The sequence below is a fragment of the Buceros rhinoceros genome, unplaced genomic scaffold, assembly GCF_000710305.1.
Source record: "Buceros rhinoceros silvestris isolate BGI_N320 unplaced genomic scaffold, ASM71030v1 scaffold10353, whole genome shotgun sequence".
Lineage (NCBI taxonomy): Eukaryota > Metazoa > Chordata > Aves > Bucerotiformes > Bucerotidae > Buceros > Buceros rhinoceros.
The window spans coordinates 109,065-127,176 of NW_010403082.1; the positions used below are offsets into that span (position 1 = coordinate 109,065).

Below are 18,112 nucleotides of genomic sequence, written 5' to 3' on the forward strand. Positions count from 1 at the left end.
CTACACCAGAGGTTGCATGTTGCTCTGTGATCCCAGCAGCTGCTGTGGCAGCAAAAACCCCCAGCACAGCCCAGATGAAGGTCCTTAACTGCTAGGACAGTTGGACTTAATCATGGCAGAGCAGGAGGACACTGTGGCTTGAGCTCATCAAGATGAGATTTACTAGCTTTCCCTCTGCTGTAGCATCCACCCATTCTCAGTGACGGGAAATATTAGGCATCCTGCCTCGTGCAGATACAACACTGGTTCAACGAAGGACCAGAGACAGACATTCAGAGAAGTATTCTTGGGAATCCTCCTTTTCCTTTCTGAGGCAGAAAATCTCAGAATAGTAACACAAGACGTTCCTTCACTACTTTTCATTTGACGGTATAAAATAAAGATTTTCCCATCAGCTTCCCTGTGAAATTACAATCTTCCACCTTCCAACCCTCCACTTTACAAAGGATGCATAGCAGAGGCAAAGAGAAGGGTTTTGTGTCTTGCCCTCATCAGTGGGAAGCCAGGATCAAGAAAACAAAGATTCCATTCTACCAGCACTTGCTTTTATTGCTGGCAGGACACAATCTTGAGAATTTTTTTTTTTTTCCTATAAGGACCCCGTGGAGTGAGTACTAATACAAAGACTAAGGAAACAAAAATTAGAAGTTTTCACGCCATTTTGCAGCAATTCCTACTTTGCTCCAGAGCATATTCTTGTCAGAGTCCTCGACCTTGGCTGTGGGAACTCTAGACATTGTAGCAATCCAGTTACTCAATGCCATCACTGCCTTGAAAGGCAAGATGCTGACATTAGATTTTATACAAAACAACAGGCTTCCTTTACCTTTAGCCCTGCACAAAATTTTAAATGGATGAAGCAAGATAGTGAGGACCCTCAAGAACAGAGCAGGTAAGGAGCAAAGCTGGAAGTGTCCTCCCACCTCATCATCCTCCCAGCTGCAACAAGTAGATAGGGCAGGACTTCTGTGTGTGAAAGGCCTGTCTCATGGTCCTTCCTGGCCAGGCAGGGAATGAGAATGCAGCATCTCAGACCTGTTCAAAAGGGCAAGCCCCACTAGGTAAAACTACAAGTTGTTAATCACCAAAATTGCCCTTATTTCCCATGGAGAGCCCAGCACTGCAATTTTAGTCACACAAAAACCGACTGCGCAGACAGACAATGCCTGAGCTTTCACGCTGCCTTCTTAGATAGGAAAAGAAGCAAGGATTCAAACCAGGCACACAAGCAGTTAATGGGATTATCCAGACGCAGAGGGATGTCGGCAGGACCCAGCAGGCCATAAGCACATCATATCATGCAAAGGACCCCTCTCCCATCACAGGGTTAACTCGTGCCAGGCTGTTAGAGTTCAGCAACAGCCTCTCCAGTTTTTAGGAACTGAATCAAACACATATCGAAATGCTGCTCTCCGTACCGGTACCTGCTCATCTTTTTCCTCAGCCTGGCGAACAGTTTAGTTTTCTTTCTGTTGAGGATGGCACGCAAATCATCTCCGTTACATGGCAAGTCAAACCAGGGAGGAAAAGTAAAACTTCCGAGCACCCATTCACTTGGTGCCACAAAACTCACTGTAATCAAGATGACAAGATCTCCTCTCTCCCTCACACACACACACAAACACACTTCCTAGAAAGCTCTGGCCTGGTTTGGAGAGGGTAGAAGGGGGCTTTTTGTGTTTGACAAAGACCTACACACATGTGAGCAATCTAGTGTTTTGCCTGCTCTTTGGAATATGGGGCCAGGGTGCACATAGAGAAAAAGGAAACTGTATAGACCAGTAAAGAACAGTAAATGGCCTTTTTTCCACAGGTCATCACAACTCCTCACTCCCCCCTGTAAATATTGGTACACAAGAAAGAAGCTCCCATTATCCTCTACTTGTGTGATTTGTGTGCAGTCTTAGCAGCAGCTTTCCTACTATGTCTTTTTCCAGTTTGTCATACAGATCTCCTAGGTCTTCTAGGCACCTGAACCCTGAATGTTCAAACTCTTTCAGAAACAAAGCCCAAACATTCTGGTTCCCAGAAATACATCAGCTGTTCTGTGCTACTCAGCCAGCATCAAACTCATCAGCCACAGTAATATTTCTGTAGGGCCTCACTTGAATGCCATAATGATGTGCACAGGTAATTGCCTCTCTTCTCACACCTCCTCATTCATTTCCTCCCATTGTATCCATCTCCAATCCCCTTCACAGTAGAGAAGGGTTAAGGAAGCATCTGCTCCTACTGCAGACCACAATAAGCAATCAGAGCAATGAGGGCTATTTCCTCCTGCACACTCTTGCTCCAGCCCTGCACCACAATGAGAGGCCAGATGTGCAGAAAAGACAGAAGTGCCTTACAGCATTTCCTTGTCGCTACAAAACATATTTACTACCCTGGCAAACCTTTGCTACATCCTCCTACAACACCCTAATCCACTGTGCTCAGAAGAAAGGGAGTTGCTCTGGGGCAGGTCTGGCATCTCAGCCGAGTTGCAGGGAGTAAGTTGTGAAGCAGCAGCACTCAGATTGCTACCCGCGCAGGGACCTCTGTGTGCATACTCATCTTCAGATTTTAGGGCCCTGTGGTCTCACAGCCAACGAAAGAGCACAGAACTGCAGCTAAGCCACCCATTACAGCCCCAGATGAAGCTAGCAGTTTGTGGGGGTGGGAATCATGAGGACAAGTAATTTATTCATTGGAAGCTTTCAGGCCAGAAGCTTCTTGCCACAAGAAAAATGAACATGTCAGCACCAGGCTGTCACTGCAGCCTGCAATCACTTCCTTGAAGAAGAAAGGAAGGAGGAGGAAGGAGCTGTCAAAGCAATGGCTACAGATTTCATCTGTCCTGTTACCTCACACTCTTCCAAGGACCCTGGAGGATGCTGCTATCAGAGACAACACAGCACATGGCAGCAAGAGGATGGGCACCTCAGCCTCCTCACAAGGCTTCAGTCTTGTTGGGCTGTGATGATCAGACCCCCCGTGCTAACTTGGGAAGAATAGATTATTTTCAGAAGAAGCACTCCTACAAGCATCTTGGAAATTTGGTGTTACCAATACAAAATTCAGGGGCCAAATTCAACTCAGACGTCTTCTTTCTTTAGAGCTGGCAAACACCACACGCGGTGCTGGAACGAGACACGCAAGTTGTCTATGCACGACTGCAATAGAAGGTTAAACTGGGAGGAGAGACAAGGGAGCCCAGAGGTCTCAACAGCTGATCTAGCCTTCTGAATCATTGCACTCAGACCACAGCTTGCCCTTGCTTCATGCTGACTTCACCTCCTCCCTCTGTCAGTACACCACTTGCGGACTTGGGCTGCGCTCCTGCTCACCCGGCACGTGGGATTATCAGCAGCTGGAAGCCAGAGCCCAGCACCGTTTCATCACTCACACATTTGGATGGGAGCCAGCCAGCCTCATCCAGAGCCCAACCTCTCCCTCCCCTCTCAGTGCTAGAGAATGTGCAGACTTGCACTTCATCATACAGGACTGGACCCAGCTGAGGAAAGAAAACTAAAAACCTGGAGTACATCACATACATGCAGATTGGAAGTGCTCTGAGATTAGGAGGCCTCATATTAGTGAGGCTGCGACTACTTCCACAATACACACAGAGGAAACACACCTCAGCTGGGTACACAGGAGGAGCATAAGGCTTTGGTAAACAGGTGGTTTCAAGTTTGGAGGACCAAAGAGAAGGCTGAGAAGACAAATGGGCTCTTGGTGCTCAAGCTCACAAGCTGCAGGTACATGATAGAAGCTTTTGAGGGAAAGAACAGGACAGATGCTGGGCCACTGGACTCAGAAAGACAGCTCAGTATTACATGTCAGTGCGTGGAATTCAACTTTAAAAAGGCAGAGTAGAGAATCAGTCGCCTAAATATCAGCACCTAGTGAAAGCTCAGGCCTCCAAACGCTATTCTAGAAAGGTAAGAGGTATTGCATTGTGTCACCCAGCCCCAAGTGCAATCTTGGACATGGTCTAGGAAGTCTTGGGAGGTACTGGCTGACTATATGCAGGTAGTCATGTCACTTCCCAATCGACAACACGGAGGTTTCAATACCCTCTTGGAGACATCCCCATCCCTCCTCCCCTGCTGAGAGAAAGAGGCTGCTCCCACAGTTACCGACCTGGGCTGTGCTTTAACAGGGAAGGCATTGCCCGAGTACTGCTTGTCTAGACCCAGCAGGACATCATGGAGGTTTTGGTTCAACTGCAAAATACAGAAACGAAAGAAACAAAAAGAATGAGACCAAGTGCCAGAAGAGTCTGGGCTGGCCTGCACAGGCTGACCAAACACAGGCTTGTGCCCAGAAATGTGCACATACTCAGCTATCCCAAGAGAGGACAGCCCTACATCTGTTTCCACTCCTCCATGGGGTATGAAATGCTAGTGCACTCAAACTGTTGAAAAGCTGCTGACGCCTCATGAAATTACTCAATCTTCCTCAGACATCATCCTCTTTGCTTCTCTATTACCTGCCCTCACCAGTGTGTTGCCAGGTACCATTGCAGGAGCAGGCAGAGTGCTTACCTAAGGGTCTATGTGCTAGAATTGAAGCTTCATTCTGGATTTGTGGCCAAAGCTGTTCCTCAAACCTGCTTACAAAGCTTGGGATATGACCATTTCAGCTGTGGAGCCAAAGGCAGCTGCACTTCCAGGCAACAAGAAGCCTTGATTTCACAAGCTGCCTGGGCCATCTAAGTCTGAGCAGGACCTTGATACCTTTGCAGAAATGCAATACTAGGGGTTAAACTCTCCCTGTCACCGAAGGCTCCAATATTCTCTCCAGACATTCCTATTCTGAAACAGCCAATTCACAAACAAGATGAGGTGCCAGATTTGTCATTGGTAGGAGGAAGGTTCCAAAGCAACTGATGTTGGAGCACCACGCCGGCAACACCAGCAGTTAATTGATGCTATAGTAGTAATAAGAAACAGATGGTTCTTACTGAACAAAGCAAAAGCCCTGCTCTTATACACAACTCCTCAAGAAAGAAAAATGCAAGACATGATACAAGAGAACTCCTGTTTAACAAGCATCCTTCCCATGTTTTGCTGAATGTAAATTAAACAGCAACAAACTGGTTATTATAACAATTCTCCCTATCCTTAACAATCAGTTCATCCCTCAGTGGGTAAAAGCAGGCTATTAACTGGAAAGGTCCCCATCAAATGTCAGCAGGGCTCAAACCTGATGCATTACACCAAGGCAAAGGGCCCCTGACTGTTGGGAATTGAAGAACTATAACAGTGCCTGTTGCTTAGCAGCTGTCTTGTTGTCAGGATGACATTGGGGAAGGGAGGGAATACGAGTTTTCCAGCTGGGCTCTCAGCCACTCATCAAGATTAGTACATTTACAGAGGGCGTGCAGCTCCTAGGAGCAGTGTACAGACCTACAGAAATCAAGATGTCTCTAGCTTTTAAGTAAAAGAACAAGAACATATTTGTAAATGGAAGTGGCAACGGGGGCTTTCCCAGAGACTGTTACGAGGTCTCTGCTGGAGACAGGCACATAGCACCAGGATCCAGTCTGCCACCAGCAGGTTATTACACTGCTTACTGCTGTGATTCCCGACTTGTGGACAACTAGTAGCCCATGCAAGGGCCATGATAAGCACTCGTATGCCTTTTATTGGTTCACAGGGCAGGAAAGAAGACAAAGCAAAGAGATACTGCTAGGAAATGCCTCCTTGAGAGGACCAGAGCAAGGCAGGTCTCAGTCTTCAGTCAACTTGCAGATTGACAGATTCCCTGCTGTTTTCATCCCCACAGCTAGAAAGATGATGGCTCATAGCAGCTTGCTGCCAGGCAGCAGAGGAGGATGCAGCAAACAGATACTAGGCTGAGAGTGCTCAGATTATTAGATCCATAATGTAGACAAACTAAAAAAAGGCAGCAAGACACAGAGGCTTCCCTTCCTTCTGCGGATCTGCAAACAAACCCTGCCAAGTGACACAAATGCCCCACTGCCGCATGGCTCTGTGGTCTCTTCCCTGTGCTCCATCCCTTTACCATCTCCGGCAGCCTTCCTCCTAAGTGGCTCAGAAAAAACCTAAGGGTTAACATTTCCCTCTGACATAGGGCAAATGCTGTTTTCTCCAGCCATTTTCTTTCAGGGTTGGTTGGTTGGTTGCTTTAATAAGAGTGAGGAGATTGCGTACTAGTAGGATAAGCTGTTAGTTGCCTTACCTTGCTCATTTCTTTATGGAAGTTCTCTTCTAGGCCTGCTATACTCTGGAATGTGTTGACGTAAAAACCAACACGACTGCCAAACAAAAATGAGACAAGAACTTAATGGACGTAATGCTCTCCCAAAAACTTTAAATTCTGCCCCTTCTGCTACCTCCCACCCTCCATTCCCATTCAAACTCAACTCAGACTCTGTCTGGTACCTGCTGAAAGAGAGGGGCAGCACAGAAGCATGAAAGGGGTCATGGAGCAAAGCCCGAGTATGAGGCAAACATGTCCAAGGTGACGACGAGTTCAGGCAGGATAGGATCTGAATTTATGCTGGCTAAAGGGAGAGGGAGGTGTAAGGTAGGGAGGAAAGAAATTGAAAAAAGGAAACAACAACAACAACCAAAAAAAGAAGAGCCAGTGGTAGGATGATGGAGAAGAAAAGAATAGCGGCTGTGATACAGATGGAGTGTGAGGAGAGCCAGGGGAATTGGCGAGAAGACAGATATTAATTCACTCCAAAATCCCAGAGCACCAGGGGAAGCTAAAAAGCATGAACTGTTTGATTCAGGAGCAGGAGAGTAAGAAAGCACAGGAGAGCAATAGGAAAGCAGAAGGATCTGCTGGATAGCAGGATCTTGTGAACCACCTGTGGCACCCTAAAATCCCAGCATCTGGCTGCCACCATCCTTCCTCCAGCCAGCCTGCCAGCTGACAACAGAGTGCTGCCAGTGGCAGGGAGGTGCTTTCTAAGGCCAGTGGCATCACCATTCTGCACATGGAACCACCCAGATGCCTGGATTCCTCCCAGCTCCTCCCTCAGCCAGGCCTGCACAATGCTTTGAGCAGAGTCCTGACTCAGGCTGGGAGGAAAAGGGGAGTGAAGAAAGACATCAGCACTCGGCTTTCCCACCCTGTTGCCACCCACTCTCTCCACTCCCCACAGACCAGCACTGACAACACAGACATGATCACTGCACTTAAAAATAAGAACTGGGACACCCCTAGGAGAATTTTGCCTGCTTTCCACTATGCCCTCCCCGATTAACCAAAGCACACAAATTCAGTTCTCTTTGTGGTAAAATCAACTTTTCCACAAGGATCATGAAGCAAAGCACAGAAAGCCCAGGGTGAACCTGGCTTGGAGAATCCTGGGACAGACTGTCTGAGATGATCCAGAAAACAAGAGCAGTCACCAGCCCAAACTAAGAACAGTTATACGAGAGTCCTTGGGAAAACTTCCAGCACTCACCTATTCCATAGTGAAGGCAGTTCTTCCTGCAGATCAACGTTCATCTCTTCAAATACCTTCTGAGCCTTTACTAACTCTTCTTCAGCCTTAATAACAGAGAAGGGAGATTATCAGCTCCAGCTCAGACAAGAACCCTGCAGGACTGAGACAACTGTGACTCTTTTGACTTCCTTGGGAGATCAGGCAAAATTCTGGCATGGGGTGATCCCCATTCCAAATGAGACTCCCAGGGTTGCATCACCAGAGACCTGATGCCCCTTCAGCTGACATGTGTTCCTCTCAGGTTTTCTCTCAATGGATTTCCCTGTTTGGATACTCAGAAGGTAATTCAGATACAGATGGATACAGATGAAGACAATAGTGGCCCCTGCCAGGTCTCTGAAAGACTTGAAACCCTTGAAATCCATCCCAAATGGCTTTGTAGAAGAGTTCTCCCTCACAGGGACTCTCCCTGCTCGGGTAAGGTCATGCCAAAGCCCCACCTCTTCTGAGGAAGGGAAGAGGTCTGCATCCTTGGCTGGTACAGCTCTCTCACAAAGCTAACTGGAGAAGCAAGGGAGGGTATGCAAAGCATGAGTTGTGCCAGCAGCAGGCCAGGCTGGAGTGCTTGAGCAGCAGGAACCTTGGTTTCAGCAGTCTCACATACCCCTGTCAGTGAGGATCTAATACAAGAGCAATCTCTGGCCGGTTGTTGGCCACCAACACCAAAGGAAATATGCATCATAAGGGAACTCTTTCTTCCAGTTAAGAGTTTAAATTTGATCTGTTCCTTTGACCTAGACTCGGACAGACCCCAGTACTGATGCACAAATTCCGCTGGTTTTCAGTGACAAAAGATACGATCCTGCTGACAGCAGACACCAGCAACAAGCACGTTCCCCTTCCCACATTTGTCCTAGGTGACCCATTCCTCTTTTCAACATCCTGACTTAAAATTCAAAGCTTGAAAATTTAAAAGTTTCTATTCTGTAATTTGCAACAGCACAGCATTCGCCCATAATCCTGTGCAGTGGGATGCAGGATGGCAAATCCCTGCATCAGCCAGTTGAAGACACATCGTAACAGGAAGGCCAGCACAAGTGTCTACTTACACATGTGACAACAGCAGGAGTGTCACAACACCACAGGGCTCTGCAAAGAGCCCGCAAGCCACTGCGGAACTGGATCTCTCTCTGAGCCTGCAGATTCCTCCCCTTCTATGAAATGAGGTTTTATACTCTTTCTGCTGGCTTAAAGAAATCCAGCTTACTGCTCCTCAGTGACAGGTATATGCAAGGACAGGACTGATGGGAGACCGGACTCTCAAATATTTTGTGGTTCAGAGTCCTGTTCCTCAGTGTTGTGCAGGATCCTTACACTCCTTGTTTCTCTCCTGACTTAGGAGCAAGCCACAGAGGCTCCTACTTCCCAGCTAGCTCCATCTTTCAGAGGGTCATTCATTGCTGCCAAAGGCTAAGACTTCGTGTTCAAGATCAGAAGAAAAAGTTTCCCCCAGAAACAGACACAACTGGGAGGTACTCAAAAGTTAAGCAAAACTTGTGAGGAACATGCAGGGGGAGAAAGCGCTATGATGCTTGTGCCCAGAAACCCCTGTATTTCTCTGCTAACTCACATTTTGACAGAGTTAGCACAAACCAAACAAAAAGCCCATTTAAACAGAGACACAGTTTATGCTGGATGAGAGATGATCATCACAAAGACTCGTTAAAATACCCCTATGAATTAATGTTTCTAAAGTAACCATTTTAAATGAGAAAAAAACCCCAAAGAAACAAACTAGTCCATCCTTTGGCTTTATCTTATTCTAATTTCCAAACTGGAAAACTGGAAAATTCTAATTTCCAAACTAGTCGGGAACCAGAATCATCCCTGGAGATGAGGCACTATTGAACACTGTTAGTTTTTCACATACAGTGAATATTATCAACAGTCTTTCCCTCTCTCAGTTACCTGTTCAGAAGAACCTAGAAAGCAACGTGTGAATATTGTGAGGCAATATTGTGAATCCCGAGGCAAATGCAAAATCAGCAACTGGCAACGTTCACTCTAGAGCAGCTGTAGGAATCAGGATCCATCTAGAGCCTGTGGCTCGGCTAGCGCCCTCAGCCCCAGGTATAGCACTGTATTTATTATTCAATCCTTTGTCAGCCCAGGGATATTCTCACCAGGGGGATTTGCTTTGCTTGGAAGCAGGAGCCCTGACACTGGAGACCCCTGACTGCTTCCAGCCAGAGCCGAAGACAGACATCAGCTTGGTCATGAGTCCTGCTAGAAGAAAAGCCAAGTCATGGAGAATAGTGGGGAAAGGAGGAAAGACGCAGGTTTCAGCAGCAGAGCCCATTGCCACCCTGCCTGTGCACCCTCTCTTTCAGCTGTCATCCTTGTCACTCTGATGGGAGAACTGAGGCAGAAGGACGTAATGCCCATGTCCATGAAATGTGATCTCAGAAAATCCTTCCTCTCCTCTCTGTCTGAAAGGGCAAAGGTTTGGGGAGCTGCACAGCACAAATGCCTTTCTGACCTTCCCCCTATGCCAAGCAAAGTCAGTTCAGTTGTGACAGTGGGGCAGTTATTCCCTATTATGTTTCCTACCATGATGAATCCCTGCACTCATGAGTGTCTGACAATACCCAGCCTGGTGCTTGCAGGCAGCCTGGTGGCCATTCCTCTTCAAGCACTATGCTGTGAACTGTGCGAATCACACACTGCTCATTAAATATCTTAGACATCTGTAAGGCAGGAGTGAGGAGGAGGAGAGCTGGGCATCCGCGCTCAGGCCCAAGCCCTCACCAGCGCCCAGCCAGACCTGCCTCTCAGAAGGGCAGCACAGCCCTTGGCTCAGCTTGCTGGCTTTCTCCTACAGAGAGAGGCATTCTGTTCCCACTGCAGCACCAAGAATGTTGCTTTTTAGTCTGTACTCAGCATTTCAGGGGAGCTTAGCAAAAAGGCAAGAATTTGCTGTTCTAAGCCATTTTCCCTTTTGTTTCAAAAAGGGCAGTGGCCAAAATTTGTAATGGAGAGCTGCAATAGCAAACTCCCCAGGGGGCTTTACAGAACATCCCACTATGTTGGTTTAGTCAGTACCTGCTCAAGGCCTGACACTGGAGGGAAGGACTTGGTTTCACAGTAGAAATAACAGGTCTTGCTGACCTCATTTTTGCTTGGAGGTTGTAAAATTATCAGGCAAGAAGACACAGCAACACAGCTGCTGGTAAGGGGAAGGACTTCTCTTTTTTTTGTTTTAGGCTTAACATTCTGAAGCTCTTTGATAAATGCAGTGTCACCAGCCCTCCTGCTTTTATTAAGCACTTAATGAGATTTAGGGTTGTCAGTAACATGTTCAGTCTTGAAGTCATACAAATATAAAAACTGAAGCTTTTTTCTCTCCTGTCTGCCTGTGTTTGTGACGAAAAGTTAGAAGACCTACAGTTTCAGAATACAAACTAATCTTCTTTACTGAGATTTTTTTCTTAGTCCCCAACCAAAATTAAAATTTAAAAAACAAACACACACACCCCAAACTCTCTCTCAAACAAGTAGAAACAAAAAAAACCCCTAAGGCTGTCAATTGTATTATTTAGTTCAAGCTTGATTTGAAAATATCTGGGGTGACCAAAAATATTAATGTCACTTAGCAAGAGATTAACACCCCACAACACAGTGGGTGGAAAGGTTACATTCTCCCTTGTCACCTGCTTTAGAGCGAAGCCAGGCAGTGAGTTGAAATTATCGATCGACTCTCAGTAGCCTAAGATCAGAGTGCAGTGGAGGAGGGAGCACTCTGTCGGAACGGTTTCTCTAGGCAATTACTCCCTGTCACCCCAGCCTGAGAAGATGAAAAATACACCAAGAGGTGATTTATTTATTTATTTGTGGCCTGAGAAACTTTCTGTACCCGCTTTCTAGTCCTCCAGAAATACCACCAGCCAAACAGGCCAGTCAAGAACCACAACTACGGAGTTCTTCCGAGCACGGCAGATTCTCTCTGCTCACTGCCACTGTATTTTCTATTCTCCAGTCTTTGATGCCACCAGAATAACTGCAAGAGTCAATGGTCCTAGGGACTTGGGTTTTTTTCCTTAGAGAAGTCATATTATTGATGAACTACGGGTGGAGGCACAGGAAAAGCACCCGGCAGTCTGCCAAATGTCCTTCCCCCTTCCAGCAAGAATGGATACGCATTTCTTCCCTCTGCTACGCATCTTAAGTAGGACTGCTAACAGCTGTTCTTTCCCCAGGCTTTTCTGATGAGGTAATCTAGTCTTTTCCCTGATCTGCGGTCATAAACTGACCGTGAAAAACTGAGGCGCTTTATAAGGTGAGAGCGATTAAGTGTTTCTAAACTGCAATTCATTCACTGACCAGGAATGTGAATGAGAACAGATGAGCTCACCAGGAGCTTGTGAGCAGGTAACTGGCGCTCTCCCAGTCTGGGTAATGATTCATTATCCCTTGCCCATTGAAAGCATTTTCTTCTCACTGACTGTTTTCTGTCAGCTCCCTCTTATTCCTGAAGGAGCTCAATGGTAAACACCAAGGGGGATTTCATCAGGAAGTCACGCTTCTCCTATGCAAGTAGGAGAAACAGCAGGGGACAAAGAATTTCAATCTGAGCTGCTCTCATGTCCCTTGAGATGCTATAACCTAAACACTCGGCCAAGTTCTGCCACATGACACAACCATGATCTCAGCCTGGAGCTGTTCGAATATATAACACGGGGTGCAAAATCCCTGGTCTGGACCCACCTTTTCTCCTATACAGACTGAAACTCTTTATATCGGGAAATGGCTCTTTTAGACCACAAAAGCCAGGACAGTGCCCATTTTGGAAACTTGGGTTCTACCACAGGAGAATGTTGCAACCTAACTCGGCAGCCATAGAAATTGCTTTTGAAGCAATGTGGGTTTTTTCTGGCTTTACTCAACAGCACAAATGCAGAAGACAATTCTGCAGTGTTCCCTCTTTTTTTTTTTTTAAACAGCAAAAATAAAAATTTACTGCCTCTTTTAGAGAAAAAGACTATACTACATCACCCTCTGCCTTCTCAGTATTCCACAGCCTTTCTTCATCCTTATTTCATTTTAGAGGGAGAAAATGATAGTCCAGCATTAGCAAACCCAATTAGAAATCAATAGGGCAGGCTCAAATTCATTTGCAGCTCAGCAGCTTCCACATGTCACTGTGGCTCAGGAGTATCAAGGACACACTTGACAGGGAGGACTAGAGTGAACGTTGCCTACAGATTAGTTGCGTAGTACAATCTAGAGCCCAAAATAGCACATGCAGGGTTACAGCCAGGTAGATCAGCAGTCACCTGATTTCGGAGCAGATTAGTTTGTGCAACGAGGTGAGCTTGTAGCTTCCCTTGACACCACTGAGGCGCAGCTTTCTCAAGCAGCGAAACAGGCTGGGGGGAGGGAGCATGTTTGAGTGAAAAGAGAAAAAAATAAACAGAGAACAAGAGAGACACAAACATATATCTTTTAGGATAAAAAAAAATTAAATTCACAACAGAGGGTGTATTTAGAGGCTGGGCTAAACCAGTATCACCAAGGCGAGAGAGAAAACAAACATCCCGGGACCGATCAGTTATGAATCCTTTGAAGCATGCCAAGTTTAGCAGTAATTAATGCTCCAGTGTGGGCTGGGATACTGCAGTCCAGCCAGGCAGCTGCAAAGAGCAACAGATACAGTTGTTAGTGACCTAGCACACAGACAACCCTACTCCAAGTCATGGCTGTGAAGTGGGAGCTCCTTAAAGAGAGGTCAGGATTAATTAACCATCGTAGTTATTTGCATGCAACAACACAAAGTCCACAGAGCTTGATTTTAATAGTGGGTTTGGAGTTTAGCAATAAGTAGCAGGAGTCCTGGGTGGGAAAAGAACATCCATATATTAGAGAAGAAAAAGAGACCATATAGCTCCACCAAAAGGTACTCGCATTGCTGTTTCTGTTACTGTACCATGAAACATCAATCAAGGCAGCTCCCATTTGTACGCTGTGTCATAAACATTTCTCTCTCCTAGGGGGCCTGTCACTGTATTCTGCAGAACCTTTCACCGGAACAACTCCTCTTCAAAGGTCACATGAGCAAAATCTCAGCCACAGGAACAGAGAGGTGAACTTCCTACACCAGCCTAGTGCACACTGAGCCCTGGCTGCTGCCCACAGCTCTGCAGAGCTGTGCAACTGCAACTGTGGGTTCACAGGCTGGGCTGTGAAACCTACCTATGAGGGAAGAGCATACCTACGTAACTTTCGGGGACTCACTGCTCCCATCTTTACAGGATCAGGACAATGCCATGTGTCACATATTATCCAGCGTAAGAGCTTACAGCCTAAAGCACAGAGGGCAGAAAGATCTGATCCGGCGCACATTTCAGTTAACAAGAAGAGTCTGATCAAGTAGTAAGAGACACTTGCACTAAATCAGAAACAGAGTACCAACTCCTCGGTCTCAGCATTTCACCCTTCAAACTGCACTGTTCTTCATACTTTAGCAGAACGACAAGCAATCCCATGTTAATAATGTCCTATGTGAGCATTTGGGGCAACACAAGCGAGCGCAGCAGTGACAAAGAAATCCCGTCTCTTTGGTGCAGATCACCAGGTACCCACCTGAGAAGGTGAATTTCTACAAAAAAACATTTCCACTGCTGCAGAGATCCCCCAGGCACACACCGGTAACAATACCACGCCCCAGGGAAATCCTGTTCTGACCCTCAAACACAGTGAAGTGCTGCTCTGAACAGAAGGCACAACCAGCTGGGCCTCATGCCTTGCATACAGAACCAAGACTTGCTTTGCCATGCAAATGATGCAATGACACCTGAGCAATCAATCTCTCTCCCGTTTGTCTGTCAAGGTTAATCACAGTGTATGCACCCGGTGAGCTGATGACTGATAACTTGGTAACTTGAAAAATGAAGTACTGTGGTCATTAAACGCAGATCTTCTGCTCGGGGGAGAGATGCATCATTATTTCTTTCATGAAGGAGAAACACTAGCATCTCCCACATAGCCCATCTCTTCCCTACCAGAAATAACTCTACGCAAAGGACGACAACTTTTCGTAGCCTGGCTAAAAGATACAGATCTGGCTCGCTCTTTTCTGCGCTGCTTCTCTCCTGAAGAGTCCTGATGTGCCATGGCCCACACTCAGGAGAATTAAAGATGTCTCCCCAGCCCTGGACTATTCTTTGGTGTCAAACCTGTCCTCTGGAGTGGGGCATGTGGGTTCAAATTCACTCAGGGTACAAGCTGTAATCCACAGCTCAGTTTCTGGGCAGGTATCCAAACCACGCGCCTCCTCTAGAACAAGGTTAGCACTACCATTTTTCTTCAGCTACATTTAAAAGAATATGTAAATTTTATTTTTAATTAAATTTATTTTAATTAAAACCAAAATCCTTCACTTGCATGTTGGGCATGCTCTGTGGCTAACCCTGGATCAAGCCGTTCACAGGATTGAAAGAAACCACAGCCTGACATGAGAAAATTCTTGGTTTTCTGCTTTCAGCCACATTTATTATCCAGTAATTGTGATCAATACACAACAGAACACAGTCATCAGGTGTGCACAGGAGGCATTTCCACCGGTGAACTTGTAGCTCACACTCCTAAAGGTCTCTGTCCTAGAATATCAGAGAACTCCTCAAACACAACCATCATCAAGCAACACTCAAACACTCTCATCACGGCTCTAAGATGGGGAGGCAGAGCCCCAAGAAGCAGACAAACTGGAAAAATTTTCTGGGGCACCAAAAGGTTTTGCTTTCCCTGAAGGCAGCCAGGCTTTTCTGACAGAGATTACCGGTCCTGCAGCATTTCAGGAAATGCATGGCTAGGCCCTGGCTACTGAGAAATGCATACTGATGATGGTGGGTCTGAACCAGAGACCATCCTGCCTTCTAGGAGAACTAAACAGTTGAGAAGGAAGTACTTAGCAAAACCTCACCAGTTCACGCCACCTTGATGAGCTTTAAAGGTCTTTTTCAATATAAATTATTCTATAATTCTGTGAAAATACACCCAAGTGAAGAGGTACAGATAGACTCAAAACCTGCTCAGTAGACAGACCTCCCAAAATGAAAGGATGGCTGCACATCCTTCTGTGTGCTTTACCTTTGCGATTTTGGTTTCATCTTTCTTCTTCGCAGTCTGCAGGGCTTCAAAGTGGTGTCTGGCACTGTCATAATCCACAAGTTTCCTTCCTCGCTTCGCTATACGAGACTAAGAAAGATAAGAGAAAAGAGTTGTGACAATCTTCCCCAGCAGCCAAAACCACAAAGGCTCTCAGAAAAAAACTCCTCCTCTTCATCCAACCTCCAGAGCACTCCACACTCTGCCCACACAAGGACGATCACTGGATACTCAACACGGGCTGCCCAGAGAGGTGGCCCTGAAAGCCACCTGTGACAACCACCATTCTAGATGGAGCTCCTGAGGACAGCAGATCCAGCCAGGGAAAGCAAACAGATCCGACCAACAACAGACCCCACCTCTGGGCGACATTAATGTTTTCAGAGCTGTAACTCCAGTGCTTCCCAAGCCTCCCCGTGTACCTGCATCCCAAAGGCAACTGCTTCATTTTCAGGGCCTCCTGAAGGCTGCAGCGGACTCTGACTTACCAGCTCAAAGCCCTAGTTTGTGTGGAAGCTCAAAAGATTCAAGTTCCACAGAAGGCGGCATTTCTAGTACCAGCATATGAAAAGCACCCATCCACATGCTCAGGATATGCTAGGACCACATTTTGGATGCTGCAACAGAAGGTTCAGACAGAAGTGACTGCAGCCACAGGCAGTGGTCCATTGTAACTAGGTATTAAGCAAGAGAATGCGAGTGAAAACCTATAGGAAAGACACACCACAGCTGTAACAGATGCAAGCAGGGAGCCAACTGTGTACCAGGCTCGTGTTCAGGAATGGAATCCTTACAAGCTCTTCCATAAGAATCCACAATAGACAGTCAGAGCTGTGTCCTGATTCTCCATCCTCCTCCTCCTTCTTCATCTGAGGTGCTTCAGCTCTCTCCCCAGCAGCTTCACCTCTGCAAGGCTCAGGTGCACAGGGCTACCCTGTTTAAAGAACAACCCATCTCTCCTAGCTCCCACACTCTCTACAAACATCCCAGACTATCTGGGTTGGAGCACAGGTCCTCCCAGCCTGACCCTAGCACCCCCCCAGCTCAAGGAGCCTGGTCCAGCATCAGTGATTAACAGTCTAGACACAGGCTGGAGAGCTGGAGTGAAAAGTCATGGCAAGAGGCCAGGAGGGTTTCTAATTAACCACAGCACCCAGGGAAATTGAAAGCTCAGGATGAAGAATCGGTGCTGGGATTTACTTGCAAAAGCAAAATCTCCCCCTCCCCGGCACTTGGCAGGGAGAATCCTGCAGATAAGCTGCAAAAACCGCACTCAGGGCTGATCTTTCTGCCAGACCAGCTGGGACCAGTTTGCACATCTCCCACACATGCCTCTCTGCACTTTCAGCAAACACTGGTGCAGCTCTGTGTGAGTCACAGTGGATCTGCAGGATCTCAGCCACACACCCACCCAAACTGATCTCAAAGCACTCTGCTCACTCCAAGAGAGGAATCACGAAGAAGCTGAGGTCACTAGAAGACACCTCCCAGACATCACAACACCAGCCAGGCACAGAGATGGGATGTCAGAGGGGGCTTCCAGCAGCACGACAATTTCTGAAATGTAAGTTAATACATCTTCCACAGTCAGGTAAAACACATGGCCAGATCTAGGATTTAAGAGAGAGGATTTTTCCCCCATGTCAGACTGGCAGAGATAGCTGGAGGTTTGCCCACCTCTGACATGGCAAACACCCACTTGCAGGCTTCCCTGCCACTCCACCAGGAGTTTGAGTCAATGTCACCCATCCTCCAAACACAGTCACTCCTGCCCTTTTTTGCAGCTCCCAATCTTCTAACCCCCACTCTCACATTTCTACTAGAGTACATCAAAATGCTGAAGTACAGACACTCTGCGAGTCCTCCTGGAGTAACCACTGACCGCACGATAGCCTGTGGTGGCAGTTAAGGGGACTTAGCTCAGTCCTGGAAGGCTGAAGGGTAGCTTTCTTGTATGACTCCAGGATAGCTGCAGCTACCCACCACTATCTGAAGGTAAAAGCTGAACTCCAGCAGAGTTTACCGCTTTGCAACAAATCCATCTTAATTTGTGCCTCCTTAAAAAAAAAAAAACAAACCAACCAAACAAAACTTTCCACAAATCACCAAACCACAAAAAAAAAACCCCAAACCCAACACTTCTCCACCCCTCCTCCCCCTTTACTGATATTTGGTTTTAAAGTAGAAACAGAGTGACAATGCAAGACAGAAGGTCACCAACTCCACAGCAACTGACAACACGGGTTATGGTTTACCTTCTCTGGGCTCCCTGCAGAGACCTGTACTCTTACTCTGGTGTACTCTGCCACCTCAATCAAAAACTCAGTCAGAAATACTATAACTATGCAAGAGTCTTGCTCTAAGAAGTTACAGATACTGAACTGCAAAGAAAGGATGCAGTACTTTCTGCACTCCCGTTTTTCAAGTTAGAGAAGGTAGAGAGGTTTTTGTTCACTCCTCCCCACCCAACACTTAAAAATTATTCCCTTTAACTAATAAAAATTTTTTACTAAAGGAATGCTATGCTTTCACATTCCT

The 18,112-nt window shown here is 46.6% G+C and overlaps 1 protein-coding gene across 1 annotated transcript in view; it reads right to left on the reverse strand.

The window, feature by feature from the left end:
* BIN1 (bridging integrator 1) overlaps positions 1-18,112 on the reverse strand; it is a gene marked incomplete at its 5' end in the record, with an annotated part of 53,791 nt that overhangs the window by 23,621 nt on the left and 12,058 nt on the right. Inside the window, 5 exons of the mRNA XM_010132868.1 lie at positions 4,126-4,208; positions 6,190-6,265; positions 7,430-7,515; positions 12,745-12,837; positions 15,557-15,664. Of these exons, the coding sequence (XP_010131170.1) occupies positions 4,126-4,208; positions 6,190-6,265; positions 7,430-7,515; positions 12,745-12,837; positions 15,557-15,664 (446 nt within the window). The remainder of the gene's footprint in view (positions 1-4,125; positions 4,209-6,189; positions 6,266-7,429; positions 7,516-12,744; positions 12,838-15,556; positions 15,665-18,112) is intronic.